The 13033-nt window shown below is 40.8% G+C and overlaps 1 protein-coding gene across 1 annotated transcript in view; it reads left to right on the top strand.

Moving 5' to 3' along the window:
• LARP4 (La ribonucleoprotein domain family member 4) overlaps positions 1-12127 on the top strand; it is a 64057-nt gene extending 51930 nt beyond the window's left edge. Inside the window, exons 10-14 of the mRNA XM_018564544.1 lie at positions 3016-3064; positions 5638-5796; positions 6099-6232; positions 8663-8825; positions 11458-12127. Of these exons, the coding sequence (XP_018420046.1) occupies positions 3016-3064; positions 5638-5796; positions 6099-6232; positions 8663-8825; positions 11458-11793 (841 nt within the window). The 3' untranslated portion in view covers positions 11794-12127. The remainder of the gene's footprint in view (positions 1-3015; positions 3065-5637; positions 5797-6098; positions 6233-8662; positions 8826-11457) is intronic.
• Positions 12128-13033: the final 906 nt, after the last annotated feature.

The raw sequence follows: 13033 nt of genomic DNA, 5'->3' as shown, positions 1-13033 counted from the left end.
AAAAACTTATTTCAGTTTTGGAAAGGTTCAGGCACCATTTTTTATGTAGGTGTTGGTTACTTTTTCTTGTACTGCACATGCCCAGTCACCATTTTCTGTGCATTGCATTGTTGCCCTCTTGGCCAGTTGTGCAGTCAGCACCACAAGAGTTGTTGGGACATGAGGAGGCCTCAGGAATGCAATGTTTCTCACAGTTTAGGTACATGGGGCAGGTTTGACTTGTAGATTTAACATTTTCAGAATCTAAGCTGGGAGCAGGTAAAAGGTGACATGTAACTTGTGTTCATACGACTAGTTGATTTTTATTTCTATTATATGTCCGCAATGTCTACGGCTACAGAGGTGATTGAGAGTTTTTTTGTTGGAAATGCGACAGCCTATTCTAATGTACTGTGTGTGATGTGTTTTGAGCTATAGATGGCAGTGTAGTGCAATGTTACACTTTATATGAATGCTTATCTATGATACACATTACATTTTCCTATCTTTTCGTCTCCTGTACAATGCGGTTTACATACATGTAACGTTCTAGGCAAGTAAAACTTTAGTATTCCTCAAGATCTTAGTGCTTCATCTAAACACATAACCAACAGTTTTAATGTAATTTTACTGCTTATTCCAAATGGGCCAGTTCTGTAATGTGCATGTTATAGCTATAGGTTTTTTAGGTGAATGTATCTGTGTGAGGGCCCATTTACACCACATCCAGATAATCACCAGACCAGATTGTTCCTGGACCCAAAATGCATCCTAATGTATCCCTATGCTTTTTATGGCCTCTGTTCACACCAGCGCAGTCCAGACCAGAAAAATACTGCATGTCTCATTTTGTCTGGTCTGGAATGCATGGAAACGCATCAACAATTCATACAAACGCACTGGAATGTATCTAAAAGCCGATTTTCAGCTTAAAAATAAAATAAACCGCTCCGGATCACAGCAAAAACACACTGCGTTCCAGATCTGGTCTGGAAAATGGTGTGAACCTGCCCTTAATCATATAGCACCCCTGATAACTGAAGTTTAGTAAATGACACATTGTATGTAACATCAGACAACCATACAGTAAATATTTGTCCGTTAGTGCATGGCATGGTTATAGATAACGCAGTGCTGTGTAAAAATGGCAACCAAGGTGTAGAAACAGTGACTAGACAAGGCAAGTAGAAGTGATGGTCCTTAACACAAAACCCTGTTTGCTTTGTTGAGGACAGACTGAGGTGGGCATAGTGGATTTTGCAGAGACATTGGTGAATGTGTAGGATATGTTGTGTACATAAAGGCACCTTAGTGGGTATCTAAATTGTCCATTATGTGCAATTCTGTGGACAGAAGTTGCAGTTAAATATCCATGCTTCCACCTGGCTCTGTACATCTCTATGTAGGAGCAGGTCAAGTCATTGTGATTTTAATCTTCGTCCTCCCCACTGCGATATCACTTCAAGTTGCAAAATTATTTTAACAGCTTGTTCACAGCAGCAGTGACACAACTACATGGCTGCTGGTATGCATGTGCCCGAACAGTTCCAATGCACTCGATCAAGTTTTTTTTTTTTTTATTGTTAGAACTTCATTGAAATGTCACAAGTGACATTTTTATTAAGTTCTATGGGCACAGCACACTGTACCATACTGAATGCTGTTCTTTTTTAAGCACGCCACTGCAATGCGGTGGCTGTCCCTACCCATGACAAGGCAAATTGCCTTCTCTTGCATTCATGCTGCTCTGGAAAAAATGGGAAGCACAACCCAAATTAATATGGTGTTAATGAGGTGGAAGAAGAGTGACAAAGGCCACTCCTGTTATCTGTGGTGTATGCAAACCCCAACATTGAGCTTATTTGCTCCCTTTTTGGTCTGCTAAATGTCATTGAATGTTTTTGTTTTTCCTGTTGAGTAAGTACAAAAAATTGTTTATCTTCCCAGAAACTAGTGAGCTGATAACTCTTTGTTCTCTGTCAATGCCTACTATTATCAGATGGCATTGTTTCCAGTTCTCTTCATGGGCTAAACAGATTTCTTTATGATGCAGGCGAGAGAGTGAGGTGTTCTGTAGTTCTAAAAACTTCTGTTCTAGGGTGGTGATGTGCTCCTCCTTAGGTCGCAGTGAGTGGTCGTCACCCTAGGACAGGAATAGTTACTGGCAGGGTCACCTAGTGAAAAAGGACTGCAAAGTTGCGCTATATTACTTTTGTTTTCCTTTACACAGTATTTCCTGTAACAATAGGATTTTAGTAGAGCAGATGTACCATACCGGTTTTACTATGGGACACAAATGTTAACATTTTTTTCTTCCATTCCTAAACAATCTTCATGTCTTCAAACCCTGCATGATGGGTTACCATCCCCCCAGTAGTTTGGTGTGACAATGTTAACAAACCCAGTTCTTCACCCTGCAACTAATAAGCTAAAAACGATTGTGAGTGGTTTTAAAAACTGGCTCTCCTACCTGGGGGGAAAAGGGATCGGGTGTTATTTTTGAATAAATCCAGATATGGTCAATGGCTACCAGAACTATATGGACCTTCCTTTGTGTGAGCTTTGAAGTGCACCTGTGCCCAGACTGTTTATACATATTTTTAATCAGTAAAATTACTTTTTAACAAGCCATCCTTGACCTCTAGCTGCTTGTACTGCAAAGCAATTCTCCAACCTCCTCGAAGATCACAACAAGAATTCCAAGATCAGGTTTTATTTCTGCTTGGTTTACTTAAGAGCGCTGGCATGTTGCCAAGATTTTCAAGGAAAGAGAAAATGTGATTTCAGTGCCTTTTGTTGTGAAATATGAAGATTCCTTTTTCTATGCTTATAGTTAGAGGGGTGAGTGAGGGCTGGTTTGTGTTTAGTTCAGAAGTTAATACTTTTATATGCATACTCTGGACACAGGTTCCCTTTAAGCTAAGATGTTCAAAAACTGTTTAGCTCTGTGCCAATGTAATTGAACTGGTACCCCATGGCTAGCACTGGTCAGCTGCTTGTATTTCTTGAATAACGTTTTTCTTTTCCCTGTTACAGGAGAAGTGCTTTTAGAGGCAGAAGACGAAGAGAAGAGGACCGCACCACTGTAAGTTGCAGCTTATAATTTATTTGTATACTTGTTTTGATGTAGAAGACCTTGGTCCATTGTAAAATCAAAATGGAAAATGTTTGAGTAAACATTGAATTTACTTGGACTGTATTTAAAGCTCAGTCTAGTTGAAGACTATTAATAGTGTAGAAATGTTCATTAAAAAAATGTAAGATGACTCCTTTTATCTCGTATTTGTCACGTTAAAGACCTGGAAAGGGTTTTTTACTGTTTTACTATTTAACAAGTGTTGTGTGCATGCGTTTGTACACTTATGTATATGCATGTGATTATACTTCACTACACTGCTAAAGCAGATGCTTTTATTGGGATCTCCGATTTAGAGAGTGTGCTCATTTCCTGTCCCGTGCCCATAGAGAAAGTAAGGGGAAGTCTCCAGCAGAGCCATAAGGCTTTAATCCTGCAGTGTAAAAATAATGCTTACATGCCTGAAGTATTGATAACGTCATACGAGTCTGGTTCTGCATTCCATATTTGTATTTCCTTTCAGCAATGTTGGTATCGCAAAGCTAGATAGTTTCCTTTGTATGCATTTTGCTGTCAGATTCCATATAAAACTACACCACACTTTGGTCTTCTGTTTTTCTGTAAAATTTAATGTTTTTAGTTTCTAAAGTAGAGCAAGACCCCACTTTCCCCTTCTGCTGCCCTTGTAAAAATATTGAAAATCCTCATTCGTCTATACCTTAGTGCATCCATACATTTGGGAGTACTAGCCTTAACTGGGCACACGAAGACTTGGAATGTTCCCCTTAGAGAGCGATCAGGATCTCTTATGTACTTGTGTACTTCTCATGTTTGAATGCACTTCAATATTATGTTTAGAAAGAATGCCTTGTAACCTCCTGTAACTGTCCTCTGACTGTATAGCTACATAACCTTTGCTTGAGATATTCTATTAGGAATTAGTGCAGCCTAATAAGGTCCTTTAGTAGCATAGCAGTATCCATAAATTGGCATCTTCTTGCTATTTGCTTTGGCTGTGTCAAGCATATAAAAGTGACATTTGCTACATAATGGTACAGGACTCCTGATCTGCCCACTTGTTCTGGGACACTGGTTCAAATAGTACTGAAACAAAATGCAGTTTTCCCTCTTGACCACAGTTTTGATGCACACGTATATTTAATAATTGTTTTGCTTGGCAGCAAATACAATACTTTCTTGTTTCCAACACTGTTTGTCTGAGCTTTGCCACAGCCATAGAAATCATTTCATAGCATCCACTCTCATTTTGTTTCAGCTGTCCTGTTTGTGTGCTCTCTGGCTTTTTAAATGCATATTCTGTTGGATCTAGGTCTTGCTGCTCTCAACTTGGCCATGATCTCTGATGTTGAGATAAAGTACTGAGGATATTGGATAAGTATTTCAGATAGGCATGCATTTTCAAACGAAGAGTTCTCAGTACAGATTTTCTTTGCAAGGGGCAAACATTCTCAAATGTTAATATACATCCAAACCAGTTCTTAATGGTCTGATATAAATGGACTCCTTTCATTGCTTGGTATATGTGCCAATGATCTCTTAAGAAGGATCTCAGTTCAGTTTGGTATATCCATCTCCTACAAAAGAAATTGAGGCAGAGTGCTTAGGGTTTCACACTTTTGGTCAGCAATAAAGACAATCTGGAGCTGAATTTTTCCAGAAGAGTATTTTAGCCATTTTGGTTAACTATCAATGCAAGGCTTCATGTTAACAATTCCACAGTAACTTGTCTTCTATTTTATAGTTGATCAAAGGACATGACTGCAATGTCCAAATGCTTTTATACCCGTAGAGCCCGTAGTACATTTCCCCCCCCTCCCTCTCAGGATATACAGCCAGGGCAAAATCTGATTTAGTGAGATTTGTTTGCATATAATCTGGCTAGTATTTAAATATAAAGAAAGGCAATATGTAGCTGTTTGGTATCACACAATTATGCAACAGTCTCTTTCCAGCTCCCTGTTTTTTGTGTTTATTTTCCTGTGACATAACTGCTGTTTTAGTTTTTACCTGCAGCACAACTTGCTAGAGAAATCTTGCATGTTTTTTCCAGAAATTGACGGTTTTCACGATCCATTGTATGTGAATGGTTGGGTTTAAGTACTCCAAGTCATATCTGTTTAGAACAGACCTCTGAACAGACCTCTGCCGTGTGCAGGTCTGTGCTTCTTACCAAAACAGCAGGATTTCTATTGCATGGGCAATTTCTATGATATAAACTTGGGTACTCTCTCTATATAGGTTTTCTTATATAATCGATTGTAGCTTTACCCTTACCACAAACACAACAAACATTTTAACTTCTGCGGTATTTGACAGCCCAATGATGATCAAGTATCGCGCTTAGAGGGAACAGGGCTGGGCATTCAGAAGTCTGAGCTCCTCCTTTTCATTCTTTCTCTATTCTTTAATCCATCATTTACTTTCTGATCACTCCTTATCTTCTACTCAGACCATGTTTGTTCAGTCTTCTCAATGATCGCAAGATTATGAGATCTGAGGGCTTTGGTCATTCTTTGTTTCTACTGAATAGTTTGGGCTGATGCACTTGATCTGTATTTCAGCGCCCTTTGACCACAATGGAAGAGATGGCACCGACACCAAAGTTTGACTTATTGGCATCTAATTTTCCTCCACTGCCTGGAAGTATAGCAAGCACACCCGGAGAGCCTGTACTTGAAAGTAGGATGGCTGATGTTGTGAAAGGAATTTACAAAGAAAAAGTGAGTATTATCTAACAAGATATTCTGAATAACTTGCCATTGCTTCATACACTGTTGTGTAGTGCTCACTTTGATTAATTTTCATGTAGTCCATATTTTCTTAATGTAAAAAAGAAAAGTGGAGAAACCCTCATAATGGAAACTCTATAATAGAGATCCTGCTACTGTAGGTAAAGTCCCTGCAGGTTATTGCCTGTCACTGACATAAGTTTTAGGTGGACTGGCTTGTTTCAAATGTTGTATCGGTATGCATAGTACTAAGTATATTGTATGCTATCCAGTAATTCTGCTTTTTCTTTAAGGAGAATAAAACATTTCCTCCAACTATGTCTACGCATACTCAGGATGAACCTGTAAAAAACACACTTCAGCAGTCTGTCACATGCTCCATGCACAGTACTGTGGAGGATGTTACCCCACTTCCAGCTCCCCCTAGGTAAGCCAATTTAGTCAATGTTTTGATGGGCATATTTGGAAACTATGGATATCCTTATCAATTAAAATATTGAGTCTCTTTATTTTGAAATGGAAATCCCATTTGTTGCGCAGGTCAATAATAATGTTCAGGTCCCTATCCCACTGTTGGCTTAAGACACAAATGCTAGCAAGTTCAATGCTGCTGCTACTAATCTGCAGGGGGTTCATATTTCTTCATTGCTACGTTGGATCACCACTTTTTCCTACAGTGTTGACACAAGGTGCCCTCCAGCCTCCACACATCACCATCATTAACTTGAATAGATGACAGCTGGCACTTGTAAACGCCAGATTAGGGATTCCTGCTGCAGGAAAACGCAAGTTTCTGACGCAGGAATCCCTAATCGCACCTAAACCTACAGATATGAATGGGGCCTTATTGTGTGTGTGTGTATTGGGGTCCATAGTGCCATATCGCGTATAGTAAAATTTTATTTTAAAGTATGTAATTTGTCGAGCGCCCCCATGGGAGCAAAAAATTTGTCGAGTGAGGGAATTGAGTTTGAGACCCCTGCTGTAGAGGGTTTCCCTGTTTTAGGACCACGTGGACAAGAGGTTGGAAGCCACCCTGCCTCTTGGTGTTCAGCTTTAACTGCCCGGCTGTTGGACAACCAGTGATGTTTTGGACGCTGTTATCCCTGTGCTCCTAAAAGTTAGCAAGTTGACCACCTGTGTTGGCTACCATCACACCTGGAAGGCTTATTTTGTTTGGTGCAAAGCGAGGTAAGTGTCATGGAGCATTTTTTCCTCCAGTCTGACTTGGGCCAAGTTGAACATTGAATAATATTGAGGGACAAATTTCTGCTATGGCAGTTCTTTTCTAGAGACTACTTGCTTAGTGAAGACCTTCTAGTGAAGTTCTTCATGTTGTTCCTCCTATGCACAATCAGGTGACTCTTTAGTAGTTCAGATATCCCTCTGACCTTGCTCTCTTGCCTACCTTGTCACCCTCACTTCTGCAAGGCGTGTTTCAGAGTTGTTGGTCTTGACTTGTAACTAGCCCTTTTGGTTATCTACAAGGGTAAGGTAGTGCTAAGGCCTAGGGCCTCTTTTCTTCCTAAGGTGGACCCTGCTTTACACTTTAACCAGGATATTTCTTACCATACTTTGTCCTGCCTCTAAACGAAGGAGATTTCCTCTCCACAGTTTTGGATGTGGTTCGGCTGTACATCTCTGCTACTGATTCCATCTGCAAGTCCTTCTCCCTCTTTGTTATTCCTGAAGGGGAGCCGGCTTCTTGTTACACTATAGCTAAGCCGATTTGGTGAAAACAGTTGTTTACTGCGTTGCCTGCCCCTCTGTTGGGACTGCTTTTGGACATCCCATTGGTTCCATAATTAACTCCCTGTAATGTATGATCAAGTAGACATGCTGTCTTGCTGTAAAATCATTTTTTGGAGTACACCACAGCATCCTTCTGTGTCTTTGTGATCTACTCTTGAACTGCTTGCTACTAAACTGGGGCAGGCTGGGAGTGGGAGAGGGATTATACAGGGCTGTACTTTTGCCAGTGTCCAGTCATCTGAAGGTAACTGCATAATCCACTGGTCGCAGAATTAAGTCCTTTCTTCTCCCTCCCCCCCTTAAATTTTGTTGCTATATAATCTGTCTGCCTCAAAATATAAGACCCTAAGGCATGGTGGCTAACTCTGTTTCATCCCCCCCCTGTCCACTGGTAAACGGACACTTACAGGAGTGTCTATCTCAATTGTCTCTTAACAGCGCTAAGCTTCACCCCGCTGACCTTCACATTATTACTTTTTATTACACTTCAGGAAGTGTACTGCAATGAAGCTGCAGGGGAGTTAAGTATTCATCCTCTTTACATATGTTTTTGCTGTCTGGCACAGTAGGGGCAGAAGAGTAAGCAGGAACAAATGGTCATGGGTTGGGTGGGTAAATACACTCTTTATCTTGCCCTGTGATGATTAAGTATCGCGCTTAGAGGAGAAAGGACACAGTCTCGGAGTTTCTTTAATTTCTCAATCCTCACTCTCTCTCACACTCTCTCCCTCTCTCTTGCTCTCTCTCACTCCTCTCTCTTGCTCTCTCTCTCTTGCTCTCTCACTCCTCTCTCACTCCTCTCTCTTGCTCTCTCTCTCACTCCTCTCTCTTGCTCTCTCTCTATCTCTCTCTCTCTGTATATGACTAGTGTCCCTCCAATGACTGCAAGATTATGAGATCTGAGGGCTTTTATACTCTTATGTTGGGTTCCTACCTGTTACTATATTGTATTGGTGCCTAGTAGTGATGGAATTATTTTCAGAAAGGTTACTTTGTATTGTGTGTGTGATATATATAGATATATATATATATATATATAAGAGAGAGAGAGATATAGAGAGAGAGAAATTTTAAAAAATTATTTTACTGTGTTTTTTTTGTTTAGCAATCCCATTAATGAGAAAAAGGCCACAGAAATTTCTTGTCACAAAGATGTTGCCAGCCAGACATTGGCAGTGTTACCAGTGTGCAATGCTACTTCTGTAAAACCACCCAAAACTACCACCACTGCACCTATAGCAAGTGTGTCTCCTGCTCAGAGCACGCAGGTAAGTTGTTGTTTTTTTTTTAATATGATTATCACTTACCATGTGTACTTTTGTCAGCATCCTTACCTTGAAGGTCCTACAGGTTGCACTACTTCTGCCAGTCTTTATCCTTGTTGACTTGGGCTTTGGGAGACATGACTCTACATGGTATCCATTAGCATTTACAAAATGTATTCCCAGGTCCCTCTCATCTCCGTTATTTAACCACTTCAGCCTCTGCTCAACACCCTAAGCTGAATGGCTGACACCTAAACCCGAACTGTGACTGTTTAGTAAAACATAAAATTCGGGGTCACGTCGGGTAAATAGACAAACATGTCAAGCCCTAAAATTGGGTGCGCCCGCAAAAATCGCAAAAAACGCCCATAGGCGACGATTAAAATGCTTTTACTGCTCATCAGTTTAGTGTTATCAGTGATTAATGGCTCTAGAATTATTGCTCTCACTCCGACGTTTGCGGCGATATGTAACATGTGCGGCACAATCGTCATTTCCGAGTGTAGGTGCACCCGACACATCTGCGTGTGTATGTGGGGGGCGGGGACTTAAAAAAAATGTGTTTTTGTTTGGTTTTTTTTACACACAACTTTATTGCTATTACATGGGTGGGCTAAGAAGCCCCCTATGGGATAGCCAATTTACATGACTGGTCCTCTTTATGGAGACATCAGGGGTCTCCAAGACACCTAATGTCACCTAGGGACCCCCAGAGAAGCTGATGAAGCAGAGATCGGCTTCATCAGCTTCTCTAGCTGGAGAGTGACACTGAATGCAGGAAGTGATGCAATATACATCACTTCCTGCATTCGGGGACAGAGGAGATCAAAGGGAGTTTGTATACTGAACTCCCTTTGATCTTCTGTGTCAGAGCCGTGCCGGTCCTGGACGCATCGGGCACAGCGGATCTCGGGACCGGCAACGGCAGGGACAGCTGCTAATACAAGTACCAGAAGAAATTCGAGCAGTGTATAGCTAGCTTAAGTATCTTAGTGTTTTTACAGCTTGTTCGTCAGTGAAGTTGACAAACGCTATTTACACAGGAGTCCTTTCCTGTGTTTCTGCAGCAGAGACCTAGGATTTGCCTGTCAAACTTGCAAGCCCTGTGATTTCACAAGGTATATTGGCCACAATACAGGAGGAAGATTGGGGCATTCAAGGTACACCCAAGGTACTTGGAAGTATAGTTTTCTAGGGTGTTCTTAAAGTGTATCTTCCATAAAAATGGAAGGTCTACTGTATTGAAAGCCCCCAGCCCTCTGAAGTCAAATTGTTTGCAAATGATATTTATTAATAAAGCTGTTGCAACAAAACCAAACAAAATAAAAAAAACTTGCCTTGGCTCTGTCCTCTGACAGTTCCAGGAGGTGCAGAAGATGATACACGTTCGCACTGCTTCCACCAAGGGCAGCTGGGCACTCAAAATCCCACCAGAATACCCCCTGCAGTTGGCTGGTGTGCTTGCAATTGACTTGAGAAGTGGGGGCATTCTATATGCCGAAAGTGCCATTGTCCTGCCGATCGGCGCATCCCTGCTTTCTTTCCTCCTCGCTGGGCGCTGCTCTGTGTCCCAGCGGGGAGAAGCGAAAGTGTTACAGCCGAGCGATGTGAGCGGCCGGCGTCTCCTCGCACACTGCTCAGCCTCCCATCACCGTTCCGGTGTTCTGCATTGAAGTATAATGATTATACAGCAATGCTGAATACCACCAACTATGCAGGACTGCAAGTCCCAGCAATACATTATATTAAGTAGGGATGCACCTGTGCCAATACTGGGCATTTTCACAAGCACTCGTACTCGTGAAAATGACCCAATACTAAACGCAGATACCGGCACTGTCGAAACTTCCAGGGCTGCATCAGTCGCATTTGCGACCGGGCCCTGGTTTTCAGCCAGTTTGAGGGGCCCAGAGAGACCAGAACACTGACATTGATTTGCCATGTGTTCCGGAGATCGGGCGGGCGTACCTGCGTTGCCATTGACTTTATCCCCCAGTGAGCCGGCCGGGATGCGATCCAGTGCGTTCCAGCACGAATCGGGCCGGAACTTACTGGAACTGCTGTGAACTAGCCCTGAAAGTCATAACATACATAGAGGGGAATTTATCAACCAACTGGAGCAGACAGAATCTGGAGCAGTTACCTATTGCAACCAATCAGCATCCACCTTTTTATTTTTAAACCTTAAGGCTGTGTTTACACCTAGGCTTATTGAATATGCATGTTTGTTGCGCGTTTTTACCGCGATTCTTGAGCGTTACAGCGATGTTTGAGCGTTTTGTAGAGCGTTTGTCGAGCGTTGAACGCGCTACAAAATGTTCAGGTATGAACCAGGCATAACTGAACGAACTGAAGAGGGAAGTGTGTGTGTCGAAATTAATCAATAAAAAAAAATGTTTATTCATCGAACACGAAAATTTTAATTACCATAATATATATATATGATGTGTATAGAAAATGCATTAACCTCAAAGTCTAAAGATGACTGAGGAAAAATGGAGTCCCAGGTTTCAACACTTGTGACTTCGGTAATCCTAAGTGCACTGGGTTTGAAGAATGATCTGCATAGTAGTATTAATGTTTTTTGAGTGCATTCCTAAATTTTAAGTAACTGCATTGTTCCCCCTCTTTCTAGGAACCACGCAAATTAAGTTATGCTGAAGTATGTCAGAGACCTCCCAAGGAGCTTGCACCAGCTTCAGTTCAGCCACTTCGTGAGCTTCGCTCCAACATAGCACCACCTGCCAAAAATGAAGAAAGCACTACTCCAGAGAAGAACACTGAAAAGCCCCATGACAAGCTTGAAGGAAAAGTCAAAGAATCCCCTGGACATCGCAACAGTGGAACCCCCAGAGGAGGTGCAGGGAAAATCAGGGAACAGAGACGACAGTTTGGACGCAGGTCTTCACCTCAGGGAGCAACACGGCGTAATGGCAAGGAGCAATATGTGCCACCTAGATCACCAAAGTAAAAACTTCTTCTTGTGTTTAATTTAAAACTTCTAACTGGACTGATGACCTCAAAGAAAGACTTTGAAATTGGAAATGGTCATTAAATTTGTCTTACCCAATGTGGACATAATGGAATCCAAAATTCATCTCAGAGATAATAGATTTGAGGTGGTAGAGTTCCAGATGTGATTAAAGAGCATATAAATTAGTATGGTTTTTTTTTTTTTTTTCGTTTTTTCTTTTCATCTTAAATATTTTACGTTGCAGAAGTTACCTGCCATATGTCAGTTTCAGGGTTGTGACATAAACCTAGAAGACCCTCTAAAGAGGGTAAAAGAAAATATTTTTGAAAAATAGATGTTAAAAAAAAAAAATATAAAAAATATAGAAATTTAAAATTACTTTTTTAATCTATTTAAGGCTTTGCTGGTAGTATGTGTATGCCATTTTGGCCTTGAAGTTAAAATCATGGATGCGGTGTGTGGTCAGTGTGTAACTGTGGCCAGATACTGTTTTCGTCACGAATTATAAAACTGAATGTACAGGTGTTATGTAATGTCGGCTAGCTTGAAATATTAGTTTGTCTTTTGACCTTACTAAAATTTCTCTGTAAGCATTTTCCCTATCTTTAGAAAAACATGAAACTTCGAAAGATAGCAAAAAAGGCTTAGTTACAGCAAAGGCATGTGCATCGGTAATTCTTTTTTTTTTTTGTCCATCTTGTGCATGATAGTCACAACTGTAAATCTCTAAATCCAAAATATGTGTATGTCTTGTTTCAGAAAGGGCTATGCATAACTGACCTATGAATTCATATGGTTCTCGTTGGAGTGACTGATGTTATTGTGCTTTTTGTCATTGAAAAATGTCTTTTTTTCTTTTCTTTTTTCTACCTTTTTAGTATGAGATTATATACAGCAGTAGTCTGATTTTGTTTACCAAAATCAGTTTAACTGTGTAAAAACGTCTTACACTCTTTGGTAGACATAATAAACTTTAGTTACATTTTAAGTTTGCCCTCTGTTGTCCTCATCTTAGCAAATTTAATGCTAGGGCTTTCTAAAGAGCTTTTGTAAAGTAAGATGGACTTGTTTTGCCATTCATAGCTACTTTTTTTTTTAAATGGCCTTTATGCATAAAGTCAGAATTGCTTAAAATCCCAGCTTTAAAATATGAAATTCTACATGTGTACAAAATTCAAGGTATTCCATTTTTTGCTTTTAAATTGACCCTGTCAATCGCTTAAACCCCCCCCACCCC

Source organism: Nanorana parkeri, unplaced genomic scaffold, assembly GCF_000935625.1.
Source record: "Nanorana parkeri isolate BGI_ZX_2015 unplaced genomic scaffold, ASM93562v1 scaffold758, whole genome shotgun sequence".
NCBI classification, from domain to species: Eukaryota; Metazoa; Chordata; class Amphibia; order Anura; family Dicroglossidae; genus Nanorana; species Nanorana parkeri.
The sequence above is the reverse complement of the archived record's forward strand: the minus strand, read 5'-3'. Positions and strand labels throughout refer to the sequence as shown.